Source organism: Cibotium barometz, chromosome 60 (assembly GCF_041138505.1).
Source record: "Cibotium barometz isolate CiBa-2024 chromosome 60, ASM4113850v1, whole genome shotgun sequence".
In the NCBI taxonomy this organism is placed as follows: domain Eukaryota; kingdom Viridiplantae; phylum Streptophyta; class Polypodiopsida; order Cyatheales; family Cibotiaceae; genus Cibotium; species Cibotium barometz.
Window position 1 is genome coordinate 32,047,876 of NC_141105.1, and position 16,798 is coordinate 32,064,673.

At 50.0% G+C, this 16,798-nt stretch overlaps 1 protein-coding gene across 1 annotated transcript in view; it reads left to right on the plus strand.

Annotated features, from left to right (window-relative positions):
• Z-ISO (15-cis-zeta-carotene isomerase) overlaps nt 1–16,428 on the plus strand; it is a 44,031-nt gene extending 27,603 nt beyond the window's left edge. Inside the window, exons 3-5 of the mRNA XM_086793714.1 lie at nt 15,319–15,465; nt 15,556–15,765; nt 15,879–16,428. Coding sequence (XP_086649840.1) covers nt 15,319–15,465; nt 15,556–15,765; nt 15,879–16,214 — 693 coding nt within the window. The 3' untranslated portion in view covers nt 16,215–16,428. The remainder of the gene's footprint in view (nt 1–15,318; nt 15,466–15,555; nt 15,766–15,878) is intronic.
• Nucleotides 16,429–16,798: the final 370 nt, after the last annotated feature.

The following is a 16,798-nucleotide window of genomic DNA, read 5'->3' on the forward strand; positions in this document are numbered from 1 at the left end:
CCCTGGACAGGGCGAAGGCGGAGTGGGGCTGGACACAGAGACAGGTCACCCTCTTTTTGGAGAGACTCCGCACCCGGACAGACAGTGATTATTCTCCCTCCAAGCCGGCGCCCAAGACTCACAGAGTGGAGGGCAGATCATCCGGGCCGGCTGAGAGGGGTGAGCCAGTGGAGGCTGCTTCACTTGCCATAGCTCATCCATGAGGATCCTCTCATGGAACATCCAGGGTCTCGGTGGACATCGCTGCTACATTGGTCGGGGCAGACTTCGTCAGGAGATCCAGAGGGCTCTCGTTGGAGGACCCATAGATATCCTTTTCATCCAGGAGCACCACCTTTCTGCCGGGCGTACCCGCACCTGCGGGAAGATCTTGCCAGGCAGGAGTCACACTTTTTGGTCATCGGCATATGGCTCCCAGGGGAACCAGGGTGGAGTATGCATCTCAGTCAGCGAGCAGCTTCTATCCGAGGTTGTGGACTCTGGCATTCTGGTCCAGGGTCGTGCGCAGTGGATCATCCTTCGGGTTGGGGAAGACCGCATTGGCTTCCTCAACTTCTACGCCCCTAATGGGGCGACCGGGAGAGCCGAGTTCTGGAGCACCATTAGGCAGTCCCTCCCCTTGGCAGACCACTGGTGCCTCGGAGGGGATTGCAACATGCTGGAGGATGCAGACGACAGGATGGGGGGCAGCCAGGAGACCATTCATGGGCCGGAGCTCGCTGCCTGGGAGGAACTAGTGCTACAGGTGAGAGGCCAGGATCCGTGGACTCTCCCGGAGTTTGGCAGGTTGCAGGGGAGTCTATCTTTCTCGCGCTCGGATAGACGGGCCACAGGAGTTAACCTTTCCCGCATCGACAGGTTTTACATTGATGAGTGGGCCTGTGATAGAGGTGGCACAGTGGGCATACTTGCAGGCTCCTCGTTTTCAGACCACTTTCCAGTGCGTCTCCAGATCGAGGACCCCACGAGAGGAGAGCAGGGCCAGAGCGTCCGGATTCCAGATTGTCTCATAGAGGAGCCCGAGATTGCGATCAGAGTTGAGCAGGTCTGGCAGGAGCTGCAGTTCAGGAGAGGATCGGCAGCCAGCGATCTTGCCAGTGGCTTGCAGGAGATCAGCCAGATGCTCAGACAGGCTGCCTTGGACCGGCTGGAGGCCTTCAGAGAGCAGGAGCGGAGCCTACGGAGGAGTCTTGCGTCCCTCCAGAGACTCCAGGAGAGGGATCCTACGAGCCCTTGGATCTCAGAGCAGATGGAGTCAGCTCGCACTGAGATCAGATCCATCGAGGAGAGGAGGGTGGAGTTCCGATTCCATGCTCGGGCGTCCTTTTGGACACAGGCTGGAGACAGAGTGACTCGAGATTTCTTTGAGGCGACAGGGCCTCGCTTCAGATGAGAGGGTCTCAGGCGTCTTCGGCAGGCTGATGGCCAGGTTGTGGTGGATCCCCCCAGGGTTCGGGCTATAGCCACAGATTTTTACAGGGATCTTCTCTCTGCTGAGCCAGCAGATGACAGGGTGAGAGAGGCTCGAGAGGCAGTCTGGAGCTTCACGAGACCGGTTGTGCCGGCCCATTTGCAGCACTCCCTTCTCTCCCCCTTCTCGGATACGGAACTGGAGGAGGCTCTTCAGGCATTACCTCGGGGCAAATGCCCTGGAGAGGACGGTCTTTCGGTGGCTTTCTTCCAGAGGTACTGGGGCCTCTTACATAGGGGCTTCAGAGTGGCATTCCAGGAGATTATGGAGTCAGGAGTCATGCCGGACAGCATGGCAGAGGGGTTGATCCACTTGATCCCCAAAGAGGGAGGAGACAGACTGGAGATTAGACAGTGGCGACCGATCACCTTGCTAGGCACGGCCTACAAGGTCCTAGCTAAGGCGATCAGCAGGCGGCTTCAGCCTCACCTTCCGGACATCATCCACTCCACGCAGACAGGCTTCATCCAGGATAGGAGCATTCTGGATAACATTTTCTCTTTCTGGGAGGCTACGGCTCTGGCTAGATTTCGACAGGAGGATCTGGCAGTGCTCCTTCTCGACTTCGAGAAGGCATATGATCGGGTGGACTGGGCCTTCTTGGAAGGCACTATGGAGAGGATGGGCTTCCCCCCTCAGTGGATCCGTGGGGTCTCTGCACTCTACACATCGGCTCATAGCCAGGTGCTGATACAGGGCGTGCGCGGAGAGAGGTTCCAGCTCTCGCGCTCGGTGTGGCAGGGGTGCCCCTTGGCGCCCTTTCTTTTTCTTTTTGTGGCGGAGGCCATGAGCACTTTTTTGACGGCACAGGATACAGGTTTGCGGGGCCTCCAGCTTCCCATCCGCACCTCGGAGGAGCTCCTAGACTCGGAGTTCGCGGATGACACTGCTGTCTATCTTCAGGGGGGGAGGAGAACCTCCGCCGCTTCGCCTTAGCCATGGACAGGTTTTGCAGAGCTTCGGGCGCTTTGATCAACTGGCACAAGTCGTGTGGGTTGTGGGTCAGCTCTATGCCCCCCCCGACTTGGAGGCCAGTTGACGGTTTTCAGTGGCTGCCCCCCGGCACTACAGTGCGTTATTTGGGATGTTATGTGGGCATTGACATATCTCCGGAGCAACAGATAGCCCCCCTTCTTCTGAGCATTCGGAAGAAGCTTCTGTATTGGAGTACCGCTCGTTTATCTCTGGCTGGCCGAGTAGTTGTGGCCAACCAGGTTCTGCTCGCTACTATGTGATACATCACTTCTTGCTGGGCCTTCTCTCGGGCGTGCATTGGCCAGGTGCAGAGGCTCATCAGGAACTTTCTTTGGTCCGGTGGCGACGGGCGGCCCGCCAGGGCCAAGGTGGCATGGGCGGTGATCACTCAGCCGAGGGAGAGAGGCGGCCTGGGCATTGTTGATCCTATTTGCCAAAGCCGAGCATTGCTTGGCAAGCTGGTAGTTCGTGGCCTCCTGCCAAGCGCTGAGCCGTGGAAGGAGTTTCTTGTTTCCAGGATGCTCAGCCGCACCCCTTCTCTTAGCGGCCCTTGGACCCCCAGCATCAGGTGGATCTTTACAGAGCAGCGATCCAGAGGAGTGGGCCTAGGCTTCGAGGAGCGTTTTGCAGCTAGCCTTCTGAGGGCCTGGTCGCATCTGAGGCCGTCACTCTTCCAGACTCCCCCGGGCACCGATGAGGAGCGCCTGAGGCAGCCTTTGATCTGGAACCCCTTGATTCGTCTCCCCAGTGGCCATATGGTTGGATCGCGGTCTCACGTGTCGTGGGGCCCGCTGAGCTCTGGCCCAGCCCAGTCCCTAGACGACTGGATAGGTTTTCAGCAGCTGCCTCTAGAGGCTCAGGAGAGGAGACTCAGTGGGATGAGGGGCAGAGAGTTGATGAGACAGGACATTGAGGCGGCCATCCCCCGGGAGTGGCGGACCCCAGTACAGGACCCTCCACCTCCACAGTGGATGGGTGTCTTTACTCGGCATGAGATCCTTCTAGCGGTCTGCGGCACAGCCGAGAGAGTCGCCCCACTCACTTTCGAGGTGGGGAGAGGGTGGCCAGCTTCAGAGGACACGACTAGATTTGGATGGGTTCCAGGGATGTATTCTTCAGAGGGTGCGGGTGGTCGGCTTTCATCAGAGACAGTGGCATGTAGACCCCTCACCGGCCTCGATAGGGGAGGACTGTTCTTGGAGATTATGGGCTTGGGACAGCAGGCCTCTTATTCGCCTTCAGTGGGATCCAGGTGAGTGGTTTTGGCGAGATCCCTACTTGGCCCCTACCAGCCCAGGCATTCCCTTTTTTCAGTACACAGCGAGGCTGGGAAGGCGGATTCGAGACACAGGATAGCGAGCACCCCGGCGGCGGCCGAGCATTGGCGGCGACAGGGGCTCTCCCCTGCCTTTCTTAGGGACTTCTGGCAGCGCCTTTGGACCAGCTTCCGGCCCCGGAAGGTGACGCTGTTTCTCTGGCTCACAGCGCATAGAGGACTGGCTGTGGGGGCTTGGCTAGCTTTCGGCAGTCACCCAGGGTCCTGCCCTCGGTGCGGCCATGCACAGGAGTCGCAGCGGCACTGCTTATGGGATTGCCCACAGGCACAGCAGGTCTGGCAGCGCGCTCTCAGGATGGTTTTTGCAGGCTCACCAGGTGAGATGCTGGTGACGTGGGGTGCGGTGGCTTGGGCCACGGACAGCGGCCCGGCCCTTGGATATGAGGACGTCCCTGGCAGTGCGACCATCCAGGTCTCTGACAGGGTGATGGTGGTGGTTCCGACGCCAGATTTCTCTTCGGCAGCCCCTCAGGAGGGGGTCGGGCACAGATGGGAGTTGATCAGCAGCATGACGGCTTGGCACATTTGGAGAGCCCGATGCAGGGAGGCCATTGACCGCCAGGCGACTCCACCGGCGGAGGTCATACAGGCCCTTTGGGTGGACATCATTCATACCTTGAGAGGACACTGGGGGAAACTCCAGGGCGACTCGGACCGCATGAGAGGGCGCCGCAAGGCTTTCCTCCGCACTTGGCAGCCTGGCCCTTTCCTCACCGCGAGGGGCGAGGATGTCACTTGGCACTACAGGCCTCCAGTTTGGCTTTTCTCACCTCCCACATGTATTATTAGGTAGCCCCCCCCAGAGAGCGGCCAGCCACGGGGGTGGAGCTTAGGAGTTTACTGTGTTTTTATCCCTCCTTGCGAGGTGAGCTTTGTAGCCTTATGGCGTTTTCTCATTAACTAATAGAAGGATCTTTTTTCCGGAAAAAAAAAAAAGTATGTAATAACTTTATTAGGGATATTTGTTGTATGCCGTGATCCCATTGTGATTCCCAGTCCGGGACATGTCAGGCATGAGCTACGTAGGTCAATCTCATGTCAGGGTCATCCGAGGATTAGGGCATGTTAAGTCAGTCCATTAGGTGCATACACAAAGTAGATAACAAAATACAGAGGCTGTAATGCTCTAGGGTAGCCTTGGAGGGACCAGCCTATGAACCTTGGGCATTGTGGGCACCATAGGCTACACCTTATAGGCATACAAGGCCTTAGCATTCAGTCGGCCAGCAGCCAAGACTCACACAAGAGAAAAGTGCAAGAATTAAATGCCAGCAGCCAGGGACTCACACAAGAGAAAAGCGCTTAGCATTAAATGCCAATTTATAGCATTCCTGACCGACAACAGTATAGGTCATCGACCAGTAGCTTTTGTCACTATAAGCAGCCTCATAATCTCTTGCATAAATCATCTCATCAATCATTCATTCAGCAGTAGAAACAGGGCAGAATATCTGTGCCTAAAGACCTTGGTCTTTTGCATGCATAAGTCTCAGCCAAGCACATAGTGCTTCAGTCCATAGTGTTGGAGTATGCAGAGGCGGAAGCATAGGCAAGAAAAGAGAGAGAGGGAGAGCAAAGGAGAGAGAGAGCTTGTTGACAAGATCACCTTTTATAATAGCATGAAGCTTTACAATGGCAATAGCCAGCAAAGAAGTGTTGCATTGTGCTTCGATTGGATACAAGAAGTGAATAATTGGGAGACTTCTTATATAGTGAATCTAGGAAGTGGCTGACAGCCCGTAAGAGCTGGCCCACTGCTCCCCGACCTACTAACCAAGAAGAAAATAGATAAAAGCCCATAAAATAGGCACAATCCCATAACACAGAGATGCACAATTTTGTAACACATAGGCAGCCCCGAAGTTTTCTTCAGCATTCAGCCTTCAGTAGTGCATCTCCCTCACCAGATCTGGGTGTGCATAAGGCTATTTGAAGTGGCTTTCAACCTGCTTGATGGTTCAATAGACGTCCGGGCTACGTTTGGTAGTCTCCGTGAGGCATACTCCGTAAGTTCTCCTGTATTGTAAGAGTTCTCCAAGGCAATAAAGAAAATACTCTTGCTTGCGGGAGAGGGCCCTTTAGTGGGTATACTGGGACCCAATTTGGTGTAATCTCTGCTCTCTCTCTCTCTCTCTCTCTCTCTCTCTTCAGCTCTACCTCCTGTGTATAAAGATTAAAGTGGATTGCTTCATGTTCACTAGGATAAAGGTATAAAGAAGGTCTTGCTGGGCATTACATGATTGAACCAATTGCATGTTACATTGGTATCAGAGCTTTTGGTTGTGATCCAGATTGACTACCTAATCCATGAATGGTAAAACTGGGATTAGGAAAAACACCCAGCCATTTACCATGTCAAGAGAAGAAGAAAGAAGCAACCAAAAAGGCATCACCGTAGAAGCAAGAAGCGTCCTTGAAGACACCATTGGAGAAGAAAGTGTCCACGAAGACACAAGAAAAGAAAAAATACTTCTGAAAGTGCAAATATACTCCTTCAAGGGCTAATGGAGCAAAAACAAGTTACTCAGACTACAACTACAACAAGCAAAAGAAGCAAAAGCAAAAAAAAAGAGCAGCCTAAAGAGCAACCTAAAGAGCAGTTTACAAAGCAGGGTTTCAGCACATGCTTCTTCTCATGGAGGAACAAAGAAGACGGGAACTTGATGAGACACGACGACAGATAGAGGAAGCCAAACATAGGGAGGCTGAAGACCAACGCTAGGCGGAACGGGCGGGGTTGGAATATCAACATAAGCTCGATCGGGAAGCCATGCAACTTCAGCATTAGTAGTTGCTAGCAACCTTACAAGCCAGACTTATGACAACTCTTCCCAAATTGGCACCGGCCAACGGCTCCTTAATCTGGCCAAGAAGGTCCCGGTCTGCACCTAAGGTTGCTATTGCCCAAACCTATCTTATTTGTTGCCTTATCAGGGATTAGCCTTGGAAAGCTGCCATGTCCATGTGTGCACATGACATTATGTCTGTATGGAGACCTCACAAATGCAGAAACCAAGTAATGGCTTCTCCCCTAGTACCTCATCCACTCCATCAACCACCGTCGTACAAGCTTAACCAAATTTTTATAAGGGTGATCATTCTGCAGTTTCATAGTTTATTCACCAATTTGTTGCATATTTTCCTTTAGCTAAAGTTTCAGATCCACTAGATAAAGTCCATCTCGTGGCTCCACACCTCACACCCACACGTTTAGAAGGGCGCCTCTTTGTTGTTATTTATTTAAGTCGTGAGCAGGCCGATAGGGAGAAGGGCAGACCGGCCATCCTTTTTTGGGCCTATAAAAGGCAAGGCTTTGTCCATTGTTTAGTCATCTAATCCCCACTATGGGGCAGATCAAGAGTCAGTCTTAGAAGGTCATTAGTCACCCTTTTGGGTAGGCCAAAGGCGATGGAATTTGTATAGATATATACACGTTTTTGTATCATATGAATATACTAAATACACAACGATCTCTCTCTCTCTCTCTCTCTCTCTCTCTATTTGCACCATGCATCAGGATGTTCCTATCTCAGTGTTTAGGGTTGAAAGAAGATATAGAGTGTAACACACGGAAGCTTTGAGAGTCTTCTTTCAGCCCTAAACACTCTTGGCAACATGCTGATGCAAACGCAGATATAGAGAGAGAGTAGAGAGAGAGAGAGAGATGCTGGAAATTCAGTATATTGCTATAGTACAAAAAGGTACTCTTACACACAGCCCTAGGCTGCCTTGAATAAAAGGTGATTAACACCCCAAACTGTCCCCCTATGGGACTCCTAGTGACCCAAATCCCTAGAGGGCTGAATGCCTTAATAATGAGCACATGGTCCCTTTTTATAGGACCTCTCCAAGCTTGGCCAACTGGCCGACTGCTAGTCGGCCAGTCCACAGTCCACAACTTCCTTTTCAGCGCTGCCCGACCAGAATATTCCATTGATTAAGATGCGTCGGCTGCAGCCTTCCTCCGTTTCAGCCCTCCAATGCTGGTTCAGCCGACCCCCCTGATCTGGCTCCTAACGCATGGTCTAGAAGCCCCTCCAGGCCTTGCTCTAAATCCACCTTTGTCCTCTTGTGCTCCACTTTTGGTTCTTCAAAGTCTTTATCTGGCTGCCTTTTCTGGATCAACGTTTGAAGTTTGTCCATGGCATTGATCATGCACATGCTTCCACACATGTAACCTTGGTATGAGAGCTTGAGGGTGGCTCTGAGATACCCTTACTGGCCATGTCCCACCCACCCTTACTGCATCGCGCATGGATGAAACTATCGCCCGTGTCTTGATCTTTTGGTCGTGTGGTGACCATGCAACATTGTATCAGAATTAGGCTCAGCAACCCAAAGTGCTGAAGGTATCCTAGAAGAACCTCATCAAGAAGCTCCCGTCCAATCCGGTGTCCATCAACCAGATCAATGAACCATACAGCTTCTGAGTCACAGAGACATCACACTGCTCACAAGGATCAACACCTGTTACGGTGCACAAACAAGTCCTGGAAGCCTGATGAAACCTGTCAACCACCCCCTCTGAATCCGGAACCACTAAGCCTGGAGAAACCACCTCCTTCTGCAAGTAATCACCTGCTACCTGCCTGGCTTTCCGAAAGGTCCCCGTGGAAAGAACATCCTCAACAACTGGAAGTTCTATGTCCCGAACACGACGAGACATCAGAGCATAAGTGACCTGTTCAGCTTCCTCTGACTCACGAACACAAGAACTACCAACATCAGTAATGGAAAGTTCCTGCCAACTGCTGCCATCTACTGGCAAGCTATCCACCACCTGGTCTCGGAAAGCCCGCTCCTGCAGCGTATCCACACTTGAGTAGCCATTACCAGACTGCCACTCATCACAATCCTGAGGACCTGGGAGAGAGAGTGCTGAAAGCCTGTAGACTCCATTCTCCACTCCGCCTTCCCAAACCACTTGGCCTCTTGCTTTGTCCCGGAGAGCAACAAAATGCTCATCAAACTCCACCCGTACGCTAGTCTTGCAAACCTAATGCACTGACAACAGATGAAAACCAAGTGCCGGAACATACAACACCTGGGAGGATTGCTTCCCCCCTCTGCCATCGGGAACTATCTCCATCCTGCCCTCACTGTGAACTGGGATAGTGGACGTATCCCCAGTAAGAATATGACCAGAAAGTCTGCAGAGATCCTGTAAACCGGAACGGGAAGGAGTCATGTGCCTGGAAGCACCACTATCGAGAATCCACTCCCGAGTATCCGTTGCGGAGAGTCCTCCAATCTCCTCCCTGCCTGAAGAAAATGAAGCATCGGTGTCCATCACCTCCAGGTGCACAAAAGCCGAAGTCTTCATGATTGCTGTTGAGGAGTCTTCACCCTTCTGGGTCTTCCGCTTGGGATACTGCCTCCAATAGTGGCCTTTCTCGCCACAATCATTACAGGTCCTCTCTGCCTTCAGTTTCTCGCGGTCAGCGTCGGACTTCTTCTCAGAAGACTTCTCCGATGAAGCCTTCCCTTTGCCCGAGTTACGGCCTTTCGACCGTTGGCCAGTTAAGGCCTCCGAACCTCCACCCTGAGGAGGGTTCGTGAATCGTTCCTCCTGGTCCAAGACCATGGGCACAAGCTCCTCCCACGTGATGGTGCTGAGCCTGCCACTGGTAATCAAAGAGGAGTAAAATGCTGAGTATGAAGAGGGCAAATGTGACAGCAACGTGATGGCCATGTCCTCTGACGATATCTCCTTCCCAGCCTGAAGAACTTCCTGCTGAAGAGCCTGCAGCTTGTTAATATGCTCCCGCATCGTCGACGACTTTGCAGGGCTCATAACCCGCATCTGTACTTCCAATGAAATCCTCTTCATAGGGGATACCCTGTTGTACAGAGAAGCCAAATGCTGCCATATACCTCTGGCCAGCGTCATGTGCTTGACATGATTGATTACCTGCGGTGTGCAGTTGAGGAAAATAAACGAACGGACCCTGGCGTTGACATGATCCCACATCTGTGTTTGGGCCTCCCGGTCCTTTCGGGTTGACGGTAACTCCCCTTCCTCTACTTCCGACCGTGGAACACCAACAACGACGAAATTGGCGAGGTCGTATGACTCCAGAACAGATTCCATCATCACCTTCCATATGCCGTAGTTGCTCCCGTCCAACTGACGGTCCACCGGGAACGTGGGGAGTGTTGGGATCTTCACATGCCTCTCGGCCATCTCATACAGATCTGCCATAGCGGGGATGTACTCTGAAAAGGGTGGGTGGGTGGGAACAAAGAAGAACTAAAACCTGCAAGTGGCTGTCCAGCAAATCAGCCCGCCTTCCTCTTGCTTCTCCTCTTCCCGAACAGTCCAAAACAGTCCACCAATCAGCCACAAAACAGTCCCCCTCTTGCTCACACAAATCCCAAGACCTATCTAGAGCCTAGGGCTCTGATACCATGTCAGAATATGCAGCGGAGATGATGACCAGATCTGGGAACACGAGAGCAAAAACGCAGGAAGAAAAACAGCACAAGAGAGAGAGAGATGTAGGCGTGTAACTCTGCTCTGATATACACAAGAAGATCCCGAATATGATACAAATGAGGTATGGGGGCTGAGGACCTATATATACCTCCCTGGAAGGCAGTCGGCTAGCATAAAGAAAAGCCCACGACTGAAGAAAGAGGTCCCACGACTGCATAAATGCAGTCGGCCAGCAATCTGGTGCCCACGACTGATGAAAACCAGTCGGCCAGCAGCAAGAGTGTCCACGACTGATAAACACCCAGTCGGCCAGCACTGTACTGCTCTTGGCACCCTCTGGCAGCCCTCCCAAGCCTCAGAAAAATGGGAAAAAATAGGGGAAAAATACGGAGAGTGGGGAAAAATGGGAAAATACCTCATAAGGGCGGGCACACCCACAACAAAGGCCCTGGTGTATAATTCTAGACAGGAGATGACTTCTAACACATGTGTCAAGACCGCTAGAAGCTGGTTGGTATCAGGCAAAACTAAGGGAAGGGTTTCATGAGAGTCGGGAGCCAGTTGGGCCTACCAAGGAAGGCTTTTATGGAGAAACTCTAAGGGGTGATGTTCATCCAAGGGGTGGAGCCAAGGGTGCCATGACATGGCAGCTTTCCAAGGCTAATCGTAAAGGCAACAGATAAGATAGGTTTTGGAAATAGCAGCCTTAGGTGCAGACTGGGACCTTCTCGGCCAGCTTAAGGAGCCACTGGCCAGCAGGATGCCCACATGTTTGAAAGGGCACCTCTTTGTTGTTATTTATTCAGGTCGTGAGTAGGCTGACAGGGAGAAGGGCAGACCGACCATCCTTTCTTGTGACTATAAAAGGCAAGGATTTTTCCATTTTTTAGTCATCTGATCCCCACTATGGGGAAGATCAAGAGTCAGTCTTGGAAGGTCATTAGTCACCCTTTTGGGTAGGCCAAAGGCCATGGAATTTGTATAGACATATGCACATTTTTTGTATCATATGAATATACTAAATACACAGCCATCTCTCTCTCTCTCTCTCTCTCTCTCTCTCTCTCTCTCTCTCTCTTTGTGTTATGCATGAGGATGTTCCTATCTCAGTGTTTAGGGTTGAAAGAAGATATAGAGCTTCCATGCATGTAACATTGGTATAAGAACTTGGGGGTGGCTCTGAGATACCCTTACTGAGATACCCTTACTGTCCATGTCCCACCCACCCTTACTGCATCGTGCATGGATGAAACTATCCCCCGTGTCTTAATCTTTTGGTGGTGTGGTGACCATGCAACATTGTATCAGACTAGGACCTTGTCAGCTAGCTTAAGGAGCCATCAGCCGGCGCAGGATGCCCCCATGTGTGAAAGGGTGTCTCTTTGTTGCTGTTTATTCAGGTCGTGGGCAAGCGACAGGGAGAAGGGCAGACCGACCAGCCTTTCTTGGGCCTATAAAAGACAAGGCTTTTTCCATTGTTTAGTCATATGATCCCCACTATGAGGAAGGTCAAGAGTCAGTCTTAGAAGGTCATTAGTCACCCTTTTGGGTAGGACAAAGGCCATGGAATTTGTTGAGACATATACACTTTTGTATCAGCTTACGGACATGTAAGTGACTAGATGCCCATTTTGCTGTAAGACCGCCCCAATAGTGATTTTACTCGCATAGGTGTGATCACTTGGAATGGGTCATCCCATGAGGCTAGTGCTAAGCAAGGAGCCTTAGATAATGCAACCTTAAGGTCCTTGAAAGCCTATAATCCACGAGGGGTCATGTGAATACGGTGCCTCCTAGTCTTGACACCTTTGATACCAAGTTCTACACCCACTATTGGGCACTGATGACGTTAGTGGGGATGTCATAGTATCTAGTCCATACTATGCATGATGGAGTTTATGGTTTATTGTCTTGTGGATGACTACCATGAGGTTATAAATTGTACTTTCTTATAAGGTGAATTTGGGCATGTTCTTGGATTCATCTAGGTATATATATTACCAAGATGTTAGAAAATTTGTCATGTGGGTGGAATATGCCTGGCAAATGCTGACAAATGACTGAATATCATAAGTGGTTTGTGGGATCTCCCAGTTTAGGATTTCCGCCACCGTTGCGGGACCTAATTGGATGCCTTCGGCACTAATTATGTATCCAAGGTAATGAACCTCGAATAGATAAAACTCCATTTTTTTCTCATTGACATATAGCTCATTGCTTTCCAGCAATTTCATCACTTTCTTGACGTCAATGTCGTGTTGCTGTTCTGTACTGAAAAATCGGTATGTCATCCAAGAAGATGAAGACACACTTGTTGATCAAGTCTCTAAGCACACGCATCATCATGTGGTTAAATGTAGCTTGGGTATTTGTCATATCAAAGGGCATGACCACAAACTCGTAGTGGGCCATTCAGTTTGGAATGCGGTTTTGGGGGTGTCCCCTTCCACAATTCGTACCTGCTAGTACCCACTTTTTAGGTCAATATTCGAAAACATCTTAGCTCCATTTAGCCTCTCTAATATATTGTCAATCCGGCCGAGGCATTGGGAACTTGCTTTTGACTATCAGCTTATTGCGCGATAGTCTACGCAAAGTCGGGAGGACCATCCTTCTTTTTGACAAAAAGGATCGGGGCTGCGAACGGGGGGACACTAGAGCGTATTAAATCAAATTACATCAACTCTTGGAGTTGGCGGTCCAACTCTGTTTCCATGGCCTTGTGAAGGTGATATGGAAACTTGCTGGAGGGTTCAGAAACTGGGAGGAGTTCAATTTTGTGGTCCTCTCGGAGATTGTCCCGAAGAAAGATCTTCTAGAATCGGTCATGTAGGGCCTTGTACTTCTCAGAAGCACTAGCAACCATATGGGTGGTCTGAACATAGATCATTGCACATTGTTAACCTCTCCGAATCTCTCATTTATTGTGGATATAGCTAATGACCGGAAAGTTAGGTATCCTTGGCTTACATTTCATGATCACGGGTGCCTTGGACACATTTCGGGTAATCCGGAAAGTGTGCTGATTCCAGTCAATATCTAGGGTAAACTTGTGAAACCACTAGATCCCTAAGATAATGTCTGCGCCTACAAGAGGAGCAACCATAAAATCTCGCACAAATTCTATCTTGGATGACTAATTTAGCACGACGAGCTTTAAAGTTGATGCTCGTGGTCATGTTTGTGCTAAATCCCTCCACGTGCTTATCTATCGAAGTCAACGGGAACCGAGCTTGCCTTGTGGCACATCTCCGTACTGCCGCTCTCAAATAGGACAAGGACTCTTTGGCCACTTATGTAGCCAAATGTCTTGAGCAACTCATTTGGCTCGTACTTCTGGTCATGGTTGCCCTTTTGCTTATCTTCGAGCTCTCGGTTGACAATGGCGCCATCCGTAGGATTAGGAGTTGGAGGACTAGCGACAACCTAAGAAGTCGGTGTTGTGGGAGTCTGGCTCACCATAGAAGCTGTTGAGCCGAGAGTGGTGGTTTGTGCATGGGTCTTCTTAGGGCGTGCCCTAGAAGTATGTCTTTTTGTATGACAAAAGGAACATCGCCCCTCCTCCTTATACTGGTTGTGCTCCTTAGGGTTGAGCTTACCACGTGTCTTGCTGGCTTGAGTCTTCTAGTCTGGAGTAAGGCAAGGTGCATTGTTCGAGTTCTTGGAGTGAGAGGCTCTTGGGGTAGACCCCGATTGGTTCTGGTTCTGGCCCTTGCCATTGGCAGTTGCTGCCTTGGCTACTCCAGGCTAGAAGATAAACTAATGAATCCATCAGTACAAAGTTGTGGGGTCAAGTATGCCGTTATACTTACTAAAATTCACCCTTTCGTGAAGGTGAGTCGAGGAAGTTGCCAGTACCGTCCTTTCAAGAATTGCAAGGAACCGCTCGTGCTCCATGTGTCGTCTTTGTTCCTCTTGTGCAGCAGGGTGAGTTGCTGCCTGTGTTTGAAGCTCTAACTTCGGTACTTGTAAGATTGGTATCAGAGCTTCAGGGTGGTTCTAAGATACTGTTGGTGCCCATGTCCTACCCACCCTTACTGCATCGCGCATGGATGAAACCATCGCTCATGTCTTGATCTTTTGGTGGTGTGGTGACCATGCAACATTGTGTCAGAGTTAGGCTCAGCAAGGCTAAGTGCTGAAGGTGTCCTAGAAGAAGTGCACTGGTCCAAGGAAAGTAACTCAGCATGTGTCAAGACCCCCAAAAGTTGGTTGGTGTTTGGCAAAACCAAGGGAAGGGTTGCACGAGAGTCGCTATAGCCAGTTGGGGCTGCCAAGGAAGGCTTTTATGGAGCAACTCCGAGGGATGATGTTCATCCAAGGGGTGGAGCCAAGGGTGCCATTATCAGTTTTAAGAAGACGGATTCATGTTTGTGTTTAGGGAGAGGGCAAGAAGGCAAGGGGACAAAGTGGAACAGATGCACAGATCTCTACATCAGACTTGGAGTGGAATCAGAGATAGGGCAAGGTTTCAGTGAAAAGGTTGCCAGGAAGGAAAGGATGACAAGTTTGGGAGTACGTGGAGACTAGGGATGATTACAATCATCTAAGGTCAAAGGTTGGAATCCCGTCATAAAGTTAAGCAGGAGGGGATGTCATGTGCACACATGGACATGGCAGCTTTCCAAGCCTAATCCCTGATTAGGCAACAAATAAAATAGTAGGTTTGGGCAATAGCAGCCTTAGGTGCAGATCAGGACCTTGTCGGCCAGCATACCCACACGTGTGAAAGGGCGCCTCTTTGTTGCTGTTTATTCAGGTCGTGAGCAGGCCGTTAGATGTACTTGCATGAGTGCATGCTCCCTGGCCCTTAGGTGCACCTGCAGGCTGCAAGGGTCACCTTCTGCATGCCAAAATTTTGAAAGCTAATACGCTGTGTTATATGAAATGCTCATCAAAAGTAATTCTACAAAGGATAAAAAGGTAACAGCTGCATCTATTTTTAGTTAATCCAGGTGCCTTGTGATATCTGTTGGTGGTTGGGGGTTTCGGGGCGGTGGGAGGGGCGGGGAGGAATGCTTTAAAGAAGCTAACCTTGGCTATTTCAGATTTCAAATGGAGTTGCAGTTTTAGAAACAGTGGTTGTTTGCTGTTTTGCAGGTGGTCATGTTGATTATTCTTCTGGTTTTTGCCTTGGTCCATAGTGGCCTGGCTAGTTTTCGTGACCTAGGCGAGAAATTAGTCGGTGAGCGCACTTTCAGGGTCCTATTTGCAGGACTTTCCTTACCTCTGGCAGTTTCGGCCGTGGTATGTACATAAACTTTTGTGTGTCTTTGCTGAGTAGTTTGTATGCGCCTCCTTGTAAATCATTTGTGATCTTTCTTCATGATTCCGCAGGTCTACTTTATTGATCATAGGTATGATGGTGCCCAATTATGGCAACTGCGAGGTGTTCCCGGCATGCATGAGTTTGTGTGGGCAATGTCATTCATCTCTTTTTTCTTCTTATATCCCTCCACGTTCAACTTGCTAGAGGTAGCAGCTGTTGATAAACCGAAGATGCACATGTATGAGACAGGCATCATGCGGATTACAAGGCATCCCCAGGCAAGCGATTGGTTCTTATTCAGATTATTTTCTTTCAAGCGTTTGGTCTCTATTAATGCAAAAGAGCTCATGTTAATTACTCTGTACTCATCATGAGCATTAGGTGTTTTCAGATGGTTGGCCAATTTCTTTGGTGCATTGCGCACACGCTTTGGATCGGCAACTCTTTCATGCTGACCACTTCATTTGGCCTTCTTGCCCATCACCTCTTTGGAGTTTGGAATGGGGACAGGCGGCTTGCTATCCGATATGGTGAAGCTTTTGATGCCGTGAAGAAACGTACCAGCATTGTACCATTTGCAGCTATTGTAGATGGTCGGCAGAAGTTGCCAGAGGATTACTATAAAGAGTTCCTACGCCTACCATACTTAACCATCCTGGCCTTGACACTCGGTGCTTATTTCTGCCATCCTTTGCTGCAAGCAGGCAGTTATTACCTAAACTGGTAAAAGAGTAGTAGGTATCCTCATTGTTGTCGGAGGAGCACGGCCACAAGTGTTATGTCCAATGTATATGTAATCTAATCAGAAATATTGTCAGAAATCAAAAGAAACAAGACTCTAGTGGGCGTTTCAACTACCTTCTTTGTTTGTATTATTAACCTGCCAACGTGTAACAACACTCTTTTTTATATGAAAGATTCACGGTCCATGTTTGCAATAATGTACCTTTGTCAAACCGTCCACTAAGACTTGCTCTTGATGTGCAGATGGTTGTGCTCAGTAAATGTTTTGCTTTCTCAGGTACAATTTAAAAAGAGAAAGGGAATGAGGGCAGTGTTCCTCGAAAACATTTTTGAGTGAACCTCATTTTTGAGTGAACCTGACATGAATCATTCTCACCATGGGAATAATTACTAATACTTTTGGAAAAATTGGAGGCCGTGTTTTTTTTTTCTCCACGGATTTTTCAAAGTTGAGCAGGCTCCAGGATAAGGTGAACCCGTCTTTCTCGAACCTTGAATGAGGGGGAAGAAAGGGGGCGGGGCTTGTAAAGAGCCTGCCAAGTGGACTGGTTGGTGAGGCTACATGGC